General features: G+C 50.2%; 2 protein-coding genes across 2 annotated transcripts; both read right to left on the reverse strand.

Moving 5' to 3' along the window:
- Positions 1–2,413: 2,413 nt before the first annotated feature.
- LOC310917923 (thymosin beta-15A homolog) lies at positions 2,414–3,880 on the reverse strand. The gene is made up of 3 exons (XM_083876539.1): positions 3,757–3,880; positions 3,330–3,434; positions 2,414–2,914 (listed from the first exon to the last, which is right to left on the reverse strand). The coding sequence occupies exons 2-3, from the start codon at positions 3,427–3,429 to the stop codon at positions 2,877–2,879; spliced, it is 138 nt and encodes a 45-aa protein (XP_083732665.1). The 5' UTR covers positions 3,430–3,434; positions 3,757–3,880; the 3' UTR covers positions 2,414–2,876.
- Positions 3,881–8,052: 4,172 nt separating this feature from the next.
- Positions 8,053–20,370, reverse strand: PRPS1 (phosphoribosyl pyrophosphate synthetase 1). Its single transcript, XM_083876567.1, has 7 exons — positions 20,096–20,370; positions 17,750–17,933; positions 17,308–17,406; positions 15,511–15,635; positions 13,633–13,806; positions 12,474–12,633; positions 8,053–10,145 (listed from the first exon to the last, which is right to left on the reverse strand). The coding sequence occupies exons 1-7, from the start codon at positions 20,215–20,217 to the stop codon at positions 10,053–10,055; spliced, it is 957 nt and encodes a 318-aa protein (XP_083732693.1). The 5' UTR covers positions 20,218–20,370; the 3' UTR covers positions 8,053–10,052.
- Between the last annotated feature and the right edge of the window lie 1,447 nt (positions 20,371–21,817).

The raw sequence follows: 21,817 nt of genomic DNA on the forward strand, positions 1-21,817 counted from the left end.
GCAGTCCATGCTGCTCAAGCCACCACATTTCTGGGGGACATCAGTCTGGCAGGTGTCCTGGCCTCTCACACCCCTGGCAGCTGTGGGCCCATGTGTGCCAGGGTGAAAAGGTGAAGGTCTGGGATAGGGAGGGTAAGTGCTGATGTGAAAGGCTTTTCTGTAATGGTTCTCCCCTTACTGGGTCACACTCTGCTGGCAACAGGGACATTTTGGACACTGATTAGTAAAATAGGTAACTCTTTACCCTCAGTCTTGAGGATAGGGCATTTATTTAGGTGTGCGGATAGGGCACTTAGACAATGTGTTCTGGTACTTCCTTCTGGCAGGGATGTGGGTGGGAAAAGTGCCTGGACTGCCCTCATTTTAGGTGAACACAGGACACTGGCCATAAGACACATGGAGATGTGTTTGCTGGGGAGCTGCTCCCAGCTCCAGCTGATGTCCCTGGGTCCAGGCTGGGACTGCCAGCCCCTGGGGTAGCTTCCTTGGGGCACAGACATGGCCATGCTAGCACTTAACCCCGTGTCTAAATCTGTATTGCTACATGCCCAGGTTGGCTTCAGTGAAAAAGCAACCCAAACCCAGATGCATCAACACCTCTATGGCTCTGCAGGATGCATGGGGGTCCCCATGGGCTGCTTCCACAGACTCAGGCTCAACGCTGAAGCATCGCCAGCTTCTGGCACCAGCCACCCTTCCTTGTAGAACCACCCACAGCCCTGGCCCTGGCTGGTAAACCAGCTGTCTCTATAGGATTGGGGTGCCCAGCCCCCCCGGCAGGCTCTGCTGCCTGTGTGCACAGCACAGGGTGAGGGGGAAGTTATTGTAAGCACAGCAGTGCCAGGGAGGGGACACTCCTGCTGTGGCCTTGCAGACGTCCATGTGACTCAGGGAGAGATAAGTACCCCGGTGCTTTACCTTGGTGCTTTTCCATGCCTGCAGAGGGGCCCGTTGCAGCATGTAGCAGGGAAAGACAGCGCGGTGTCAGGAGCAGCCAAGGTGCTCTGGGCAGCCACTGAGACCTCCCTGTCCCCAAAAGCAGCACTGAGGAGAGGGGATCAGCACTGACTCTTTGTGTTTCCATCCCAAAAGCTTCACTGGTTCAACTCAGCCTCTGGCTCTCAGGGATGAAGAAAGGGTTCAGGCTGGCTTTACTTGCCTGCCCCTGTACTATGAGAAAAACCACCCCTGAGCAGGGACAAGTTGTCACCCTGACAAACCACCCTGGCTGTTGGCCGTAGAAAAAGATTCCCATGTCCAGGATAGGATACTGTCCTGGGGACATCAGAGTGCTGAAGGGGCACAGCCACCCTGGCATGTGCTGGGCTTCCCAGCGCTCAGCCCAACACAGCAGCAGCCCCAGATGGGCCTCTGCATTGCTCCCCACTGCCATCACCCCATGGAAAACCCCACAGCTCACAAACACCAAACTCTTACCTGCAGCTCTTTCAATTCTTCTTTTTAAGGGGTGGAGGCAGTGGCAACCACACAGGCAGTGTTATTTGCAGTCCTTGGCAGGCAGTGTGGGTGGAGGCACCAGGCAGATAGGCACCATGTCCAGACAGGAGCAACAGCCCCGTGTTTGTCCCCAGCTGACCAGGCTCATTAGGAACACTGACCAAAACTCTTAACTGGCAAGTTTTGGTTACTCTGCCTCCACCTCCTCCATAAGTGGCCTGGTGTGTCCAGTGACCCTGCAGGCCAAGTAGAGGTGAGGAAGCCCTGGCAGTAGCCAGGAAGCCTCAGCAAAACCTGGAGGCACTTTCAGAGCTCACCCACACTGTGCTGGTGGCCAACTGCAGAACCTGGGGATCTCCACCCATGCAAGGCAGGGCTGGGATCAGCCCAGAGAGTACCAAGGGATTTACTGCATTCAAACCCACCCTTACAGGGCTGCAAAAGCCACCTTCAGTGAAGGGTAGGGGTGGAGGTTGGCTCAAGGGGAACAGAAGGGCAGTGCCATGCAGTGATGGGAGAACCGTGCCCCAAGAACTGGGTGGGCAGAGCTGACCTGGCCACACCCACAGCACCCAGGCCAGCATCTCTAGCCCAGCTGACAAGGCAGCAGCCCCAGCACAAGGTTTTAGGCAGGGGACACCAAGTTTTCCAAAGCAGGAGGCTCAGCCTTCACATGGGCAGCAGGACCAAGATTAACTTCTGCTTTTAGATGCACCGATGGTGGTGGAGCACAGTGGCCATGATCATGCCAGCAATACTCCCAGTTCCCCCAGGAACCTATCCCCCAGCAAACACCAAGCTGGATTCACCCTGCAGGGAACCATCCCACATTGTCCTCTGAGCAACAGTGAACAACCAGCACTGCTGCTGCACCAGGCAGAGACCTCCCCACCCTCCAGGGCAAGCCAAGCTACAGCCAGAACCTTTGTCAGGGAAGAGGCCACGAGCCATAGGGTAGATCATTACAATTTTTTATTTTATAATAAACTTCTCATTTTTCCCCCAAGGAAGACAAAAAACTGTGAGTGAGGCTACAGAACACTGTCAGTGAAGAATATGCAAGACAGACCCAGGCTGGAGGTGAGGCCAGAAAGGTTCCCCACTCCCCCAGGCAGAAGGGGTCCATGCCCAGAAGCCTCCATGGCCCTTGCTCATCTCCCCACTGCATCAGAGCTAGATCAGTGCTGTCACAGGAGGCAGCTGAGCAGCAGAGATGGCATTGAGTCGGGCTACTGATGGACTGAGAGGACCATGCTTTGTCCCCCCACCTGCCAAAAGCTGCCAGCAAAGTGGGACAGTGTGTTAGGTGATACAGCTGTTTTCTATACATGTACGTGATGTAAATTTAAAAAAACCCACATGATTCATTTCAAAGCAAAATAATTAAGTAGTTGCTCTTCCTGCCAGGCGATCTCTCTCTAGGAAGACTTCACACATTCCTTCTCCTGCTCAATAGCTGCAAGAGAATAGAGGCCCATTAGTCTCTAGTGGTCTTTTTTTTTTTTGTGGAAGCATGCACTGGAGTAGGTTTTAGAGGATTCGCTCAGGCCCTGGTGGCCAGTTTGGTGGTTTTATCCCAAGCGGGGCGGTTTAACAGTCAGGCTAGAAGATGACAAGCCACACGTGTGCATCGCAGCAAGTCGGGCACCTGTCCGCAGGAAAGTGATGCCCTGAGGGACCAGCTGGATGCAACAGCCCTCTCCGAGTGCCCGTGCCCGTGCCCATGCCCGCTGCCCCGGGCTGCACACACCTCTGCCCATGGCTCTCCCGTGGCCACAGCCCCGCCGCCCCAAGCCGCCCCTCTGCCCCGGCGCTGAGCCCGGCCCCCGAAGGCGCTGCCCCGCCCGTGCTGCCCCCCGCCCCGCACTCACTCTCCTTGGAGGGCAGCGTGTTCTTCTCCTCCGTGTTGGTTTTCTTCAGCTTCTTCTTGTCGAATTTCTCCACCTCCGAGAGGTCTGGTTTGTCGCACATTTTGCCTGCGAGACCCCCGCCGCAGTCAGCCGAGGGATGGGGACGGGAAGACAAAGGCGGCCCCGGCCCCCCCCCCCGGCCCCCGCCGCGGACAATAGCGCAGGGCGGGGCGCGCCGCCGCCCCGGGCACCGCGCCGCTCCCCGGGCCCGGGCAGCCGTGCGGGGCGGCCCCCGGTGCCCGCACAGGCCGGGGGAGCCCTCCCCGCAGCAGGCACCCGTGTCCCCCCGGGACCCGCCGCGCCCACAACCCCCGCCCCGGGGCGCCCCGGCGAGTCCCTCCTCGCAGCAGCGCTGCGCGGGGCCCCCCCTCGGCGGCCCAGCCCGTACCTGCGGCGCTGTAGGGTGCGGTGTGCGGCGGGTGCGGTGCGCGGTCGCTGCCGGTACCGATAGCGATCCCGCTCCTTGCGCGTCCAGGTGAGTCTGGAGCGCGCGCCGCGCGGGGCGGAGCCTTTTATACCCCGGCCACCGCCCAGCCCGCGCGCCCATTGGCTGCCCGCCCGCCGGGAAGCGCGTGGCCCGCCAGGGGGCGGCCGCTCCCGCCGTGCCGCGCGACGGGGGCGCGAGCGGGGCCGAGCGTGAGGGGCGTGAGGGAGACGGGCGGGGAGGGGGACAGCGAGAGAGGGGGACACGCCGAGTGAGGGGTCAGCGGGCACACACCGCCTCACAGCGCACACGGACAGCCGGCACACAGCCCCTGCTGCCCCCACATGCGGGCACGGCTCCCGCTGCCGCTCCTGTGCGCACACCCAGCTGGGTGCCAGGTGTGAGGGGCAGCAGCCTCAAACTAGCAGGAGCAGGTGCCCCACAAGTAACGGAGGCAGCTGTGGCCTGTGTGTGTGTGTCCAGGGATGCTCCCACGGCTCAAGCAGAATTTGAATAAAGCAAGCCTTGGGCTTGTACCTGTACCCTGTACCCTCTTCTCACACTTGTGAGAGATGCTTGGCCACTGCCCAGCTCATGTTTACATTGCCTTTGGCCACAGCACTTCCTGGGGAGATCTGGTCACTGAAGAAGCAGCAAGGGTGGACAAGAAGCTGACCACACTCACAGGCTCTTGCTTGGCTGCAGCGAGCCTGGGGAGCAGCCCAAACTGTGCAGATGGGCTGGGGTGCAAGTGGAAGAAAAACACCTTTGGTAGGAAAAAGCCAAGGGGAAGTGCAGGCAGCCTGTCTGATCCCAGCAGGAAGGATAGTGGCAGTCTGGGGGCCACTTGTATGCTGACCACCAGGATAGAGAGGGGGTAGAGGGCCAGGAGGGTCCTGAAGAGAATGAGGGGAAGGAGAAGAGGCAAAAGGAAAAGGCAGATGAGGCTTGCCAAAACCTTTCTGCAGAAATCTTGGTGCCATGGTGAACAGGAACCTGTTACAGAGCACCAAGGGGTAGCAGCTGTGCTGCAGCAGCTCTCACCTCCACCTCCTCCTGGCCTGCCAGCCTCTGGGTTTTGCTCAGGGCTTACTGGAGATTTTGCAGAGAAAATCCCCAGCAATCCGGAGGGAACACTTGCTTTGTGTTCTTTAGCAAGACGACTGCCGTCTTGGCAGGAGGGACTGGTGCTATCCAGCGACAGCAGGTCACGGCCGGAGGTGGCCCTTTGCCACAAGCCCTGAGGCACCTTCTTGCTCCAGGCAGAATATGGGCTCTGAATTCAAGAAGCACCAAGAGTTGGCAAATGCTGAAAAGGCGAAGGCCAAGATCTAAGGCCAGGCTGCTCCTCTGAAAGGAGTGTGGATGGCAAACAGCCTCTCGTGCCTGGGGGAGGGAGGGAGAGGCTGCAGGCAAAGCTCCAGGCCAGGCTGCTCCCAGAGCAGCTCTGATTTGGCCCTGGCAGGGCCGGGTTTGGAGAGTGCCACTGAGCCAGGAGCTGCAAAAGCCCAGGCAGGGGCAGCCTTCATGAGCATCCTTCAAACCCACCCTGCAGAGCCTGCATCACACAGCCCAGCCCCAGTGAGAAAAGGCTCATCTTCCTGCACAGCCAGTGAGAACCAACAGATCTATGCAGTTTCAAAATGAACACAGGAAATCCTTTTTGCCTTCATGCAAATAGTCAGACAAGTGTTTTACCATGTGTTTACTTCTCTGGCTGTGCTCACCTTCCCCTCAGCTTCCCCCTTTTGCTTGCCTGTTCTCCACATGCTTCTCCTTTGTGGATGCTGCAGTCTGACGTAGCTTTTGTCCCTGGCAGGCAGCGAGTGCGAAAGAACCTGATCCCCACCCTGCCTGTGCACAGCTCCTCGCCAGCACCAGCTGCACCCAAAAACCTGCTCACCATCCTCCCAGCCCCTCAGCAGACCAGCTGCACCCGCCACTGGCAAGGCTCAGCCCCTGGACGATGTGTTGCACCTCCTGATGCTGCAGCACTTTGTAACCCCCGGGTCTTTGTCTGGGCACAAAGCCACCACGGCGGCCATGCAGGCAGGGGAAGGGGAGCTCCCCCTTCCTCAAGCCACACAGGCACCACCACACTCGTACAAACCACGGCCAGAGCAGCTTTAAAGCCAACCCTGTGCACTGCCAGCAGGGGAGAGGTGGGGCTGCTGCTGGGGAGCTGCTAAAACCCATCTTGCACAAAGAACAAAAAAGGAGCTTATAACCCAGCAAGAGCTTTTCCCCCTGACAAATTAGCAAAGCCTCCCGTAACTGCACAACCAGCTTCTTTCTTACGTCTTTTGGCATTTCTGCTTTCAATAATTTATAACAAAAGAACTGAGACATCAACAGATAGGGAGAAAGCAAAGACAGCTCTGACCTGAAATAGCACAGACTGACTGCCAGCCATTTTAGATGGGTTTTAAATCTCACACAGAGCAAGGCTGGCAGGGCTGATACAGCCTCCCCAATAGCCATTTCCAGGAATGCCTTATTCTCCTGTACAGGAAGGAGGCAGGAAGTTTTCTCTGATCAGAGGTTTTTCCCAGCCTCCTGACCCATCTGCCTGCAGGGCACCACCATGACAGCTGCCAGGCTGAGCAGCTCCACAGGGTGACAGCACTTTCTCCTAATTTCACCCCAGCCTCCTGCCACAACTCTTTACATCCGTCGGGGCAAGAGCAGAGAGCCCCGGGAAGGCAGCAGCATACTGGGGCTGTTGTGTCTTACAGGAGGGCTCATCCCTCCCCTGGATGTTGCTGCAGTTTACAGAAGAGCTTCCTAACACCATTTTCCCCTTGCCCAACAGCAGCAAGACATGGTGCTGCTTTCTTTAGATCACAGAAACACTAATGCCAGGAGACCTCCTTAACATCAGTAAGGCAGGAGGGAGGTGCCAGCAAATTACTTTAAAATGCGTCTCATTGTACTTTAAACAGTGGACACATCCTGCTACCTGCAAGGCTTACCTGGTAAGCTCAGCTCCCACCCTGGGCATTAGTTTCAGGTACCAGGCAGGTGAGCAGGGCTGATACAGGACTAGTGATTGACGTGTTCCTTGTTCCTGTGAACTAACAGCAGGAAGCACCAATACCACCCTCTGGCTGTGCCTGTGGCAGAGGGAGCTGCTGGAGCTCTATCCTGCTCCTCCAGACCTCCAACTGCAGGAGCACAGCAACTGACTCGGTTGAGATTTTCTCCTGGGAAATAACTTGCTTTGTACAGTAGTAACTCAGGTAGCGGTGAGGAAAGCTTAAGACATTCCACAGCTCACCTTCAGACTTTGGTGAAGTCTCCATCCCTTCTGATTTGAAGGTTTCAGAACAGAGTGACTCGGGTATGAGAACTGTCCCAGGGAGGTCTCTCCCATCCTTTTTAAGAGCTACAATGTCACACAGCATATTAAGTCTGTGCCCTCACCCAACTTGAACCTCTGGTTTTATTAAAGTAACTAAGAAAACATTATATACTAATAGTAATGGTCTCCTGTTTACAAATGGCTGTAAAGCTCTTTTTTTTTTAATGAAAGGAAGGTGAAATCTGCTACATAATCCTGACAAGACCCACAGCACCCATCCTGCTATTTTGGTGGAAAAAAACACCCATTTTTTTCACTTATTCACTGGCCAGTACTGCAAGACATTTTAACAGATGGATGATGATTATGATCCTCAGCAAATGTCTGCCTGAGGCTGTGGTCATGTTCAGCCTAGGCCTGGAAGTCTGTAATGCCAAGGACTTTTCTCTAGACCTGCCACCTCATCTTCTAATTTCATTTATACTTTCCTATCTGCAACACACAATGAGAAAAGATCAGGGTTTAGTCAGAACAAGTGTTCCTCAGGACATAATTCTGCCTCTGATCATCTGCTTTGTGTGAGACACTTACAAATTCTTCATTTGTACTTGTTAAAATATTTAAGCTTCCCCCACCTGAACATTATGTGAACAAATCTGCTCAGATACATAATTGAACAGCATTAGAGAAGCTGCACTACCACCTCTAACAATTAAGTCCAGGAAATCAAACATGGACAAAAGCAATTGCTCAGTGCTTGGTCCCATGCTTTTCCTTCCACGCAACGTGAGCAGAGCCAAGCTGAACTTCACAGCTGGCCACATGCACAAGAGTTAAACCAGATGACCTTCCAAAGTCCCTTCTAAATAAAAATTACTTCATCATCTGTCCTTAAAATGACCCAACTCAGAAGATTCATGTCACTTAAGATATTTAGAAGCACTTACAGGCAGAGGCCATGGTTTTTAAATAAAAGTTTAATTCCTTCATCAGGTCTTAACTTTAAACACAAATGCTGCTGAAAATCCTCCCAGCGCTGCTCTGATGTCCTGGCCTTTGGCTCTCAGGGCAGCAGCAGGATGGCAGCAGGGGCTCCCATACAGGAGGTGGGATCACAGACTCTCAGGAGAGCTCAGTGCAGGATGCAAAGCAAAGAAGCAAGAGATGCACAGTTTCCAGACAAACACCAATTCTTATACAAAAAGAAAAGTTCTACACTAATAGGAGTGTTAACGTTGCCACAGGACAGGAGTTCAGGAAGGGAGAGAAGTCTTCAGTAAAAGGCACAACTAAAGAAGTACTTCCCTAGATTTTAACCACATCTTTCAGTTAGTTCCACTTATACCCCAGCCCCCAGCCTCTCAAAGCCATGCTGGTTACTCCAGAAAGTAATTTCAAGTTCCTTCTTTTCCCTTTTTCCCTTCCTCCAGCTCAAAAACAAATAAAAGAGGAGTGCTTATTTAAAAAAAACCAAAAACGAAAAAAACCAAAAACCAAAAAAAAACCCAGAATAAAACAGTTTGGTCTATAAACCGTAAGAGTTCAAGAGAGACTTAGCAGTTTACCTTACGATTGTCTGGTACATTTTCTAAGTATTCAAGTTTCAGATGGTACTTATTATATCCAAGAGCCTCAGCCAGCTCTAGTTTTGGTATTTTTCTTTCAGGCACTTTGTGGCCTGTCAGGTTGGTGTTAAATCTGTAGTTTTCCCAGTATTATGTATCACCAGCCTCTTCAAATCCATTGCCATAAACACTCCTGAAAAGCATCAGACCCACTTCAAGGGTTCCTTCAGGTTTTGTTGTCCTGCAGCCTGCAGTGCTCCTTGGCTTAAGGTATTTTCAACAAGCAACGCTTTCAAGGAAAGGCAGACAATGAGCAGGACAATGTGTCAGTAACTTCCAGGATAACAGGACTGTAACAGGCAATGAATGAGAGGCTGAGCCAGCTGGACACAAAGCTGTTGTGTTTCGGGTCACTCCAGCGTCTGAGCAGGCACTTGCTAGATGCAACAACCCTGCTGCTGTTGGATAAAGAGGCTCTGTTTACTACTGTACTGGTAAAAAACAGGTCGGGGGTTGCACAGCAGGTCAAGGTGCAGCTGCAGTGCACGACAGCAGTTCTCTAGTTAGCTAGCAAGGCTAACAGGAAGCTGTGAAATTGAAAAGCTGGTTTTAGCCTGCACTAGAAACCAAAGCATGCAACCACCACAAGTTCTCTATGTGAGAGTTTTCAGAAAAGAACACTTGTCCAGGATGCACCTTCCCCACTAAGCTAACACAGCACTGCACAGACTCTGCTCTCACCCTCACTTTGCTGTGTAGCACACTCAAGGGCGTTTCATTTCATCAACAATTAAGAGGAATTCAAGTTTGCAAGCTACACTGATCTCCTTTCCTGGGAAGAAGCTGTAGCAGAACCAAATCCTAGGTGTCTCCCAGGGCTTCACCAAGGGTCAAGCTTGGCCAAGACACAAGCCTTCCCCACCACTCTCCAAGGGCTCTGTCAGGTACAGAGTGGTAAGACAGCCAGCAGTCTCTTGGGCTCTTGCTGTAGATCCAGATCAACATGTCCTAGGGAGCTCTACTTCCCAAACAATTTAGGGTGCACATGCCAGATCATCTAACCCTGCCCACAGACAAACCCTCTCCCTCCCCCCCTCAAAATAATTGTGGCAATTAGCCATGTGTCAGTCCTGCTCTCCACAGACCTGCAGAATTGAGTCAGTGCTACTGATCAGCTCCATGCACAGGGGGGCTGGTGGAGTTGGCTGTTACAGAGATGAGCTTTCCCCCTCCAGCCTCCCAGTGTTGGGAACAGAGCCAGTAAGCCTGACTTCAGCAGGAGCTGTGGAGAACTGCACTGGAACAAGCAGAGTCTTCTACTGAACTTTACAACAAGCTGAACAACTTTTGGTTTAAAAAAAAAAAGCCATACAAGCAGCAGCTGACATCTGTTGTTATAAAGGGACATGGCTGAATAGGTAGGAAACAGATTCCCCATTATGAGTCCTCCTGATGGCCTCTGCGAGGATCATTGAGATGTCAATCACCTGGAAGGGAAAAAAGATGCATCAGCACCACTGAAAAAAAGGCATCAAGCCTGAAAGAATGGCTGGGAAGTCAGGGAGAACCTAAAGAATAAACTCATCACCCACATTTATAACACGCCAGATGCAGACAAATTACTTCTACACAGGATTACGATTTAATTACATATAAGCCTGAAGAGACCTTACAAATAGCACTACAAATATTCTAGTTGGTCTGTCAGAGTTAGTCTACTGTTGCCTTGCTTTGCTCAGAGTCCCTAGGCTCAGTCTGTTTACCACAGGACTCTCTTATTCACTTTGTGCACAGAAGTTAGGGCAGTCTAAATCAAGATGAAAAAAATCACTTCCCCTGAGCCAAGAGGTTTTACCACTGCTGCCAGCAGTCTGAGAGATGAAGCTGCTGTGCTGCAGCTCAACTCCCAGGCGTTGTGCTGGCTCCATCTGGTGGGGTCAGACAGGTACCAGGAGGAAAAGCCGAGTCTCAGCCAAATCCCAGCTCTGAATCCCCATAGCTCAAGCATTTCAATATATGTAGTCTAGTAAGAATCACCATATTCATGGTGCATTAAAGAAACCAAGTGAAACCCATATTTAATATTTTTTATCTTCTAGATAGCTTGACTCTGAAGGAGAAAAAAAAAAACCAACGAGCTGCAGAGTAAAGCCTGAGATTTGTGAAAAATCTTTTAGCTCTGTTTTCCTCAGCATCAGACATCAGTGTGTAAATGTGAGGCATTAGAACCTGGAAAACTGCTCCACTGCAATCTTTGGACACAGCTACTTACACAGAGGTTGCCAGTTTATCATTTTGCCTACACCAGCTGCAGTGTGGAGCCTGGAAACAAGGTGAAGCACCAGAAATATTTTAGATGTTGCAGGGGTATCATCCAGAAGTTAGTGCTGAAAGAATTGCAACCCAACGTCAGCTTGCAATCAGCTTATAACATATTTCCAAAAGCAGCTTAAAATTGATTGCAGCTTCAACCTTCAGCAGTTCAGCTTCCCTTTCACCAGCAGCACAGTAGTGAAAGAAGCTTCTACACTCACACCACAGTATTGGTTGAGTGTGAGTAATGCCAGAACTTCTCCAAATGCCTGTGTCCTAGATATTGGTGCTGTGAAGCCAAGGCCCATCTGGAATTATATCTGGCAAAGGATGACAGGGATAAGAAGAATGTTTTCCTTTTGTTATTGATGTATTTGGAAAAACCTAAGAATAATGTGGGCCTGTTACTAAAGAGAAGGGGGACCCTGGTGACAGAGGATGCAGAGAAGGCAGTGAGTGAGCACCTTCTATGCATCAGTCTGCTCTGACAAGCAGGAGACCAAGGTAAGGGAATGTTGGAAAGAAGATTTTCTTAAGGGAGGATTGGGTTAGAGGACATTTGGCCACGCTTGATATCCACAAGTCCGTGGGCTCTGATGGGATACATTCATGAGTACTGGCAAACAGTAGCTGGCAAACATCACAGCCAGGCACTCATGATCCACCTGGAAAGGTCCTAGAGATCAGCAGAGGTGCCTGAGGACTGGAAGAAAGTAAATACAATCCAGAATTACTGGTCAGCCAGCCTCATCAACCCCTGGACAGGTGACAGAGCACTTCATTCTGGAGGCCATCTCTCTGCACATGGATGGCAAGAACATGACCAGGAATAGTCAGCACAGATTCACCAAAGGCAAATCATGCCTGACCAACCTGATCACCTTCTATGAGGAAGTAACTACCTGGATGAGTGAGGGGGGACAGTGGATATTGTCAACTTCAGCAAGGCTTCTGACACTGTCAGGCATTAAATCCTCACAGGCAAACTCAAGAAGTGTACACTGGATGAGTGGATTGAGAACTGGCTGAACAGCAGATTCTGGGAATCATTATCAGCTTTTCATTTTCATATGGATGGCAAAGGCTGGGCATAAAGTGACATGCACAGCAAAGCTGCCAGCACCAATATCAGAAGTTCCTGTCTGCCTCTGTATCAGCACTGCACGTCTTCAGCACATCACTCCTCCAAAGGGCACACATCCAACTACTTGCCTACATGGTGGCCCCATTAAATCAGACACCTGATCTAGGTAAAACAAACCCTGAAAAAAAGATCCTTTAATGAATTATTTGAAATGAGCTGGAACAGAAGCTGCTTTCTATCAGTGTTACATGTCTGTTACCCCATAACAATAGGACCAAGAGAACCAGGCAACATTGATGGCAGTACCAACAGAACCACCAGCAGCACTAGACACTATTGTGGGGTTCTCACCCCCAACAGAACAGGTGAACAGACAAGGCTACCACCCGCCAGGAGTGACAGAAAATAAGACGCTCACCTGGATTTTAGGGCACTGCTTCATCTTGTCCTCCTGGGGTATTGTGTTTGTGACTACAACTGCCTCAAAACAGGCATTGTTGATCCGGGAAATTGCTGGCCCAGAAAAGATCCCGTGAGTTAAGATGGCATAAACTTTGGTGGCTCCAGCTGACACAAGCCTGCAAGGAGGGAGGAAAGGAGAAGCCTGAGTAATTCTCAGCAAGTATGAAGCTGACATTAGTGCAGGACACGTGGTAATCATGACAGAAGACAGCACCATGTGCTTAGGGAACAGGCTACCTTTGATTCCCCCTCTCTATTGACTTGGGGGAAAAAAAATTTACAAGTACCATGAAATCCACCACAGGCAAAGCACACACTGAAAAAACCCCATTGTTCTTAGCTCTGGAATATTTGGAACAGATCATACAAATCACCTTCTGTAATTTTTGCTTACACAAGGTAGCAGATATTTAATACTGTGTTAATACTTTAATACTGTATTTAATACAGCATGAAATACTGCACTAATATTTAATACTGTATTTAACAGTTAACCAACTTGCATATGCTGGTGTTTCTAGTGTAAAAGGCATGAATGATACCAAATTTGAAAAGCTTATTTCTAATACAAAATCAGCTGATGGACCAGACAACACTTAGCTCTACTTGGCATGGTCAGTGATGGTACATTTTTAATTCAAGGGAAAAAAAAAAAGACACTATGGTGTGTTGCTGTTATGGACATGAAAGAACCACACACTCACCAGTCAGGCTGAAGTGAGGAAAAGAAGGGCCAATTTATTATGATTTAGGGTTTAAATAGGATTTGGAATTTGGTCAAGGATTGGTAGATGAGAGGAACACCTCTCTGACCCCAATGGTCAATTCAGAAGTCTATCACAGAGAAATATGAAAACAATCTACATTGTTTTGAGAAACTCCAGTTCAAGAATGTAAACAATCATCAAAAGGCTAAAGAATCAGAACGACAGTGGTCTTCTACCTATTCCACTGTGAGAACTATAACTGGGGTTTTTTTTCCTTATTTTGTATAACACGAATAATCAAGAAACTGCATGAGCCATGTAAAACTTGCCATGCAAGCAATCTGCTTAACCCATTACACAGCGTTCAGCAAGAGCAGGCTCCTGGGTTAGGGAGGCAGCCCCACTCACTTGTCTGCAGCGTGGCAGATGGTGCCACAGGTGTCTGCCATGTCATCGACCAGGATGGCCACTCTGTCCTTGACGTCCCCCACCAGCACCATGCGATCCACCTCGTTGGCCTTCTTGCGCTCCTTGTGGATGAGGGCAAAGTCTACGTTCAGCCGGTCTGCGATGGAGGTCACTCTGAGGAGAGAGAGAGAAGTGCCCCAACAGCACTTAACTCCACACAGCAGCTTTAAACAAAGCTCTTTCAGTATCAGGCACTAAGAGGAGCTGTCACCACGTCTGCTACTGCTCCCAAGCAATTAATAGAAGGCACTCTGCCACCTTAGTTTCCCTTCGAGCAGCTAAACTGCAACCTCTGATCTAATCTCCCTCAGTGACAGCAAACAGATCTCATCTTTCATCATGACCACTGTAAACTAATTTGCATTTAAGCTGAAAACAAACCTCAAACAGCAAGGTCAGCAAACTTGAAGTGATCCAAACACTTGGAAAGTTGTCATCTTTGTAACACTACACTGGAAAGACTTAAGTTGTGCTGTGACAGGGCTTTACTGGCACTCTTGTAAGCACTCAATCATCATGCACACAGGCACTGGCACAGATTGTGGCAGGATTACACATCCGGGAAATTCAAATACACCACCTCACACTGATTTCCATTAAAGTGACTGCAGAACAACCTTACTAGAGGGACCTTAACTTATATATTGATACTGATGAATAGTAAGGAGTTTAAAAGCATTAAGTGTGGAAGGAGTAAAACACACATGCCCCAAAGACTTTCTACAGTTGAGCTAAGTAGACTCTTAGCCCCACTAGATCAGACCTATCATCCTGACTGTCCTACACAAGACTGTTAAACTAAACTGAAGTATTTGGCTTTGTGAATCTCCATAAAATACTGCACCAACTGAGACTGACACATTTCAGCATAAGAGGCTTTTGAGCAGATTTTTTCATGAGTCAGATTATATCTGGCTGGTTTGGCACTTCATATACTGTGTTATGCAACAAGCTACAGAAATAGCTGAATACAAAGGTTTTGCCCAATCCATGGACCACAGCAGAGCTACAGAAGACAAATAATGACCAGTGTCAGTGTCTCTTGGCTGTTTGTAACACATCCCTTAAAACATTCTGAGGCACATGAATCAGATCAGCACACACCAACATTTTAGTGTGACAGCCCTGGATTAAAGGATACATCTGTGTCTCCTTACTGTTCATATGCAGCCCTCAGACAGAAGAATCAAGGAACAGCCTAGTCTCTCCTAAAAAGCACCTGAGAACATTCTGAGCTGCCCACAAACTGGTATGTTTGTCTGCAGGGAGATGGGAGATTGTCAGGCTATCAAAATAGAAATGTGCTATGGCATATGCTGCTGCTTTTTGGAAAGGAACCATCTTATCTTCCTTGTTCTCAGAGAAGATGAAGAGTGGCAGCAGGCTTAAATCACAGCTACATATTCAAATTCAGGGTAATAAAGTAAGAAAATGCCTCAACAGACTAAGTTTAATTCTGCAAAGAAAGCAGCCTGAATAAAAATGTATCATTAATCATCATCAGCAAGATTGCCTTGGCATAAGAATGTAAGCTACACTATTTCCTCCTTCAAATGGCATAAAAATTGGTTTAGTCCAAGGGATGTAGCTGTTGTGCAATTCCTACCTATGCAGCTGTGATTCTAGAAGCTATTTAATCCTCCATGTAGCCCAAGAAAGCTTCTGAACATTCCCTAGGAAGAATATCTGACCACTCCCACCAGCTGTCCCAGACTGTCTGAGAGAAGGCAGACTGACAGAAGGAACATGTTTGAAAAATAGGGTCACATTGAAGTAGACACAGAAGCAGCATCTCAAGCTACCTGCCTGACAGCTCACCTCTTGGCTCCACCAGCATCTGGTGAAACAATGGTGCAGTTCTTCCACTCTGGAATATTCTCTTTGATCCATTTCAGTACAGCAGGCTCGGCATATAAATTATCAACAGGGATATCAAAAAAACCCTGCAAGGAAGACAACAGGAACAGATGCAGCTGAAAGTCCCATTCCAGAAACAGCTGTAAAAAGCCTTCTATATCATCAGGCATGTAGTCATCACCTTTCCACAGCTTTCCTTTTTACTTCCCTTGGTGTAAGGGCAGTAGTCTTTGGGATACACAGAATAGTAATGTAAGAAGTCTTCAGAGCCAGAAATAGTTCAGCAGCATAAATAACACTTTACATTTAACACCTCCACAAAATGAAACTAGTTCTGTCCTGAGGGCTGCAGAAATCCTGCAGCAAATGCACTCATTTCCAGAGCAGCTGGCTGCCTGTTTACAGTCAGTCTTTAAAGCTCATTACCCAAACTGTTCACATCTACAAAACAGGCTTGAGTAACATCTGTCTGTAAACTAATGCAGCCGGTTCTGTAACTTTACAGTGACCCTGCAGACTTCTCCAAATCTCACAGGTCACTAAAAGCCAGAAGTTAACCCTGGAGTAACAAGCAGGAGAGTGAGGGGCAGGTACTGCTGAGGAATGTTTCAAGGTCCAGAGTAACAAACCCTTCTCAACCATCATTCCTTCTGTGCTCAGCAGCACAGCAGCTACAAGAACCAGGCTGAAACCAGCCAGATGCTGAAAGCACACATGCACAAATTATCCCATTAAATCTTATCACTGCTGTTGGTGCAAGGTTAGCCCTACAGCACACACCAATCCCAGGCCCTTAAATGAAGAGGGGGACTCCCTTGGGCTCAGTTATTCCATGTTCTTTCTGAGAGCCTTCTCAGCTGTGCCTTCAGAGATTTTTTTAATCTGAGACAATATTCAATATTTCTGGGTAAATCATACTGAAATGTGCATGACTGCACTTAAAACTATTAAAACAGCCAGCCCGCCTCTTCACCAGGCAGTAGCTATCTTACCCTTTACAGCAATACAACAGACATCCTTCCCTCTGCCCCACTCCTCTCAGTTGCACTGAGTTAGTTTCTTGGTCTCGAGCACTTGCTCAAGGTGGAGAGAAACAAAATCAAATTGAGTTTGCAGCTCCTCCCCTCCCTGGCAAACATTCTTGCCAGTTTTGTTACACAGTCCAGGTCGAGACTTTATTGCCCTGTGAGATATTTTGTTCATAAGCCAACAAAGCCCATGAATGATTTTCAATTCATTACCAGCCTGGGAGAGAACCAAGGCCAGCTTGTGTGGGAGGGTGGCACTGAATGGATGCAAGTGGGATTTGCCCATCTTCCCAGAGGCAAGCTATGAGATCACTGCCCTGGTCAACTTAACCCACAAGTGCAGCTGTGTCAGGACACCTGAGGGCAGAACTAACTGCTCACTTCTCCAAGACAACACACTAAGCATCAGAATGCTCTGCTCAGATTTTAAGGACACTCCATCTCACATTCCTCCAAGGTTTAGTGAAGAATAAACAGTGTCACTGTGTGGCAACAAACCTGTATTGATCATTTACTAGTTCATCTACACAAAACCCAATACACAGTCTGATGAAGAACAATTATACTTTCATTTACAAGTTAACCTGTTACCCACCTCCCCATCCAGTCCCAAATTCCCAGGTCTTGATCACTGCAGTATCTCAAAAAAGCAGATGACTGCAAAGATTGCAAAGCAGTCAAGAGGCCCAGACTGGAACTGGTTAAGTGCTTCCCTGATTTTTGCTCCTACCTGAATCTGAGATGCATGCAGGTCCATGGTGATTATATGATCTGCACCTGCCACAGACAGCATGTTTGCAACCAACTTGGCAGAGATTGGAGCTCGACTCTGGTATAAGAAAAAAAACGACAGTATAAGACAAGTTCAACTCCTTCATCAAGATGTCAGCCTTCTGCTTCCAGGCAATGATTCACAAGCAGTTACTAAAAGGAGCACTCATTAACATTGCATCTTTTCATCAGCTAGTGATTAGACTTTAGTATATTTTCAAGAAGAACTAGATCTTTATAAAAAGATCATTTGGCAGTCCACTGTCCTCAAGTTTAACAAAATGTAGAGAGGTTGGATATTCAGAGGAGATGACAAAACTTAATTTAAATCCTCTCCAGCAGTCAGGACTTTCAAGGTGTGCATTCAACCTCCCTGCAGAAACCTTTACCACATCCCTTACCTTGTCTTTTTTGTCCTGCCGGGCGTAAGGGAAGCAGGGGATGACAGCTGTGACTCTGCTGGCTGAGGCAATCTTGCAGGCGTTTATCATGATGAGGAGCTCCATCAGATTGTCATTGATTTCCCCACAGCCACTCTGCACAATGTAGACGTCCTCCCCACGAACACTCTCACCTATTTCCACGCTGGAAACGGATGAGGAGAGAGTTTTAGCCAAATAGAAATTAAAGCACAGCCATTACCTGTGCCTGCAGAGCAACCAAGGCACTGCATTCCCAGGGGTCTGCAGGTGACAGGGCCATATCACCAAGGCTGTTGAGCAGGAACACTGCTGTTTATTTGCTCAGTGGCTATTTTACAGCGCTCACTGATCAGATTTAATGGTCCGGCCACTAAGGCTAAAAGCACTCAGCTTGTACTCTTGATCTCAACACAAGCTGAGCATGTAAACACCCCAGAGCAGGCCTTGTTCCCCTAGAATCACAAGCACAGCCACCTCTAAAAGCAGCAGTGTACAAAGGAGCAAGGACCATGGCCAGCCAGCAGACAGAGCGGGGTCAAACTGCCACCAAAGCAACACCACAGCCAATGATCAGACTGAGAGTCAGAACAGCCATGCAGTGGCTCCAGCAGAGAAGCACTCCAGCCTTCCCCTCTGGAAAGGCTTTTGGGGTTAATTTCCTCCTGGATGCAGTGCACACTAATCCCTGCTGATGAAGGGTCTGAATACAAGCCAAAGGTCCTGTTTGCCAGCAGCAAAATGCCAGCCCCAGTGCATGTATGGAGACACCAGAAAGAGTGGGAAAGAAACCACTTCACTTACAGAGCCCCTCAGGGTAGAGTTCTAATTCTAATATTTCCTTCTTTGACCTTTCTGATCCCTTCTTCAAACTTTTTCTGATAACTGTGATCTATTTATAGCCTTACTGCTCAATATCCTTCAGTGAGCTGCTGTCATCTTTACTGCCCACTGACTTACAGGATACATCCATCTCTTGAGGAGCATTTCAGTCAGTGAGAACTCTGCTGGGGAAGTGTCTGATTATCAGCAGATAGCACACAGGTGTAATCTCCAATATTTAAGATATTTATGGTACAAAAAAACCTATGAATTATTCTGTTGAAACAGTCTTACTCTTTTGGGGCAGCACCTGCTGTCAGTTTATTGGGGTAAATCTTTTTTAAGTCTTCAAGTCACATTACCTGCTGGCATAGGAACCTGCTGGCCAGCCAGCTAGATGGGTAAGAGCAGTTAATAATGAACAATGAGAACAGTGCAAGGGCTGTAAATCAAACAGAACTTTTTTTAAACTCCTCTACGACTCTTTGTACTACCTCAGAGGTTTTACAATCAATACCCATGGCAAGGGAAACATAATGTACGTCACACGTACATCCTGGATTTTCGTGGGAAAAAAAATACTGTTTCCAGAAGGAGTGGGTTGGAGCAATCAAGGTTCTCAGTATTATACTCTGGGGTATATACACGGTTAGTGTATTCTCCTAAGCAAGCTTAAGGAGCTCTGAACAACTTTAAACCTCCCTTTTAGCTTTACGTAGGATGACAGCAAGATTTTTAAAGCACAGATACATAAAAGAAGGCGAATGTCAGGTTTCAAAGCCTGAGGGAAACAGACTGCATGACTGCGAATGCACCGTGGGATGTACGGAGGTGTGAGCCTCCTCTCTTTTCTTAAATTCTATCAGTGCTTTCTAAGACTCTGAAGCTCCTCAGAGAAGTTTAAAGGTTCCAGCTACACGCTAAATACAAAGTTATCACGCCTCAAGTCATCAGAGTTTAGATTTAAGCATGAAAAAGCCTAATCAGTGTAGGTGTAACTCCGAGAGGCGCCGTCCCATCACCTCGCGGGTTTGGGGTGGAGGGGGCAAGGTGCGGGTGGCGAATTACACCGCCTTAACACTTGCCACAGCGGCCAGGTCACACAAAAGCCCCAAGCTGCAGAGCCCCACGAGGGCCCGGGTGCGGGGGAGGCTCCGGAGGCGGCGGGGGAAGCCCGTGTGGGGCCCGTGTGGGGCGGGGGCCGCTGCAGCACGGCCCGGGCCGCACATGGCTCCCGGGGCCCGGCCTCGCCCCGCACCGAGACACGGCTCTGCCCGGGGAGACGTGCGCGATGCACCCGGGGGCTGCGGGGCAGCGGGGGCTCGGCGGGAGCGCTCCGGGGATGTCTCCAAGTACGGCTCCGCCGCGGTGCAGCCCGGGCCCGACCGCGCGCCCCCGAACTACAACCCCCATCATCCCCCGCGCGGAGGCCGCGCGATACCCAGGGCCGCAGGGCCGCGCGGCCTGCCGGGAGCTGTAGTGCGGCCGCGCCCCGCCCCGCCTCACCATGTCTCCTGGTTGCTGAACTTCTTGGTGACCACCTTGCCCAGTTCCAGGCCCAGGCGGTCGGCGATCTTCTGGGACAGGTCCTGGTGCGAGCTCCCGCTGAAGATCTTGATGTTGGGCATGGCGGCGGCTGCAGCAGCAGCGCCCTTTTTATCCTCCTCGTCGTCGCTCCGCCACGCAGCGGCCGGGGCTGCCGCGGGGGGACCCGCCCGCCTCCTGCGAGGACGCGGCACGATGGGTGCAGGTCACACCAGTCGCCTCCACGCCGCCATCTTACCCCTTCCCGCCTGCCGCGCCGACCCTTTATAGCCTCTCCCCCCCGAGGACACGCCCCCGGCTTCCCATTGGCTACACCGCCTCAAGGGGCGGACTCCCGCGCGCCGGCGCGGGCGTAACGGGCGTGGCTTGGGACGCTTCCTTCTCCTTGAGGGCGAGGGAATGTGAGCGCGGCCCCCCGCGGGGGGCGGGGCCTAGGGCAGGAGGCGGTCTGCGATTGGTCGCTGTGTGCCAGCCTGGGCTACGATTGGCCAGAGCGGCGCGCGCGGCCGGCCCTGCCCCACGTGGCCGTGGCGGGCGCAACCGCCCCCCGGCAGCCATGATGGCGCCCCCCGCGCCGTGAGGGGAAGGAGCTGGGCCAGGGCCTCGCCGTCACCTCACGGCGCCGCGCCCGCGTTTCTCCGCCCGCCCCTCAGCGCCGCACCCACCGCCCGCGGGGCCCCGCGGCTCCCCGGCGCCCGTTACCTCAGCATGCCGGCGTGCCCGCGCCCGTGCGTCCGTCCCCCGCCGCCCTGCGCGGCGCTGCGCTGAGCTGAGCTGAGCTGGCGTCACCCCGCGGGCCGCGCGTGAGGCGGTACCGGGTGACACCGGGTGGCAGCGGGCCCGCGGCGGCACCGCCGTGCCCCGGGACCGCCCGGGCGGGCACCGCCGGCCTTGACCTGCAAGGGTTGTTTGGGTTTCGGATCGGGGCTGCCACCCGCGGCCGGGCTGGTTAATTCCTGAGGGGCTTTTACGTTTATAAAATTGTGATTTTGTACTAAATTCCGTACCAAATTATGTATTGATATATATACACTCATAGATGTATATATATACACTCGTATATACACTCATCTATCTTACATATAATTATATATGCAACTAGAGACTCATACCAAACTATAACCATATACTAATACCAAATCAGTCTTCTGTGCATTACCACTTTATATGTGACTGCGTTATGCACATTAATTCATCTTCAGCGAAATTAAACATTGTGCTTAAAGGGTTTTTAAACTTTAAACCTGCATCGTTAACCTTTAAACCTGGGTGTCGTTGAATCACAGAATATCTGGGTTAGGAGTGAACCACAAAGTCCCTGCACAGAACACCCCCAAGAATCCCAGCAATGTGATTTTTATAGTGGTTTATTCTCGTTCTAAATTTCTGAGCCAGTCTCTGGTTGTTTCTAAGGCAATATAGTCCTAAGACTTAATTATTTCAAATTACCATTCGCTACTTCGAAGGAAATGACACTCAAATTTGAGCTTGTATATATTATTGTAAACCCCTTCAAAATAAAAGGCCCTGTGGTTCATCACAGTAAATGCAGGAAGTCATAATTGCTGACATTTCTGTGTTTCTGCCAGACACAACAACCAGCAAGTCCAGGGTAATCATGACACCAAACCAGTGACCCTTCATTCCTTGTCTGTGCTTGTTATTTTGTTGTTTTCCCCACAA

This window comes from Zosterops lateralis (assembly GCF_965231275.1).
Source record: "Zosterops lateralis genome assembly, chromosome: 21".
In the NCBI taxonomy this organism is placed as follows: Eukaryota; Metazoa; Chordata; class Aves; order Passeriformes; family Zosteropidae; genus Zosterops; species Zosterops lateralis.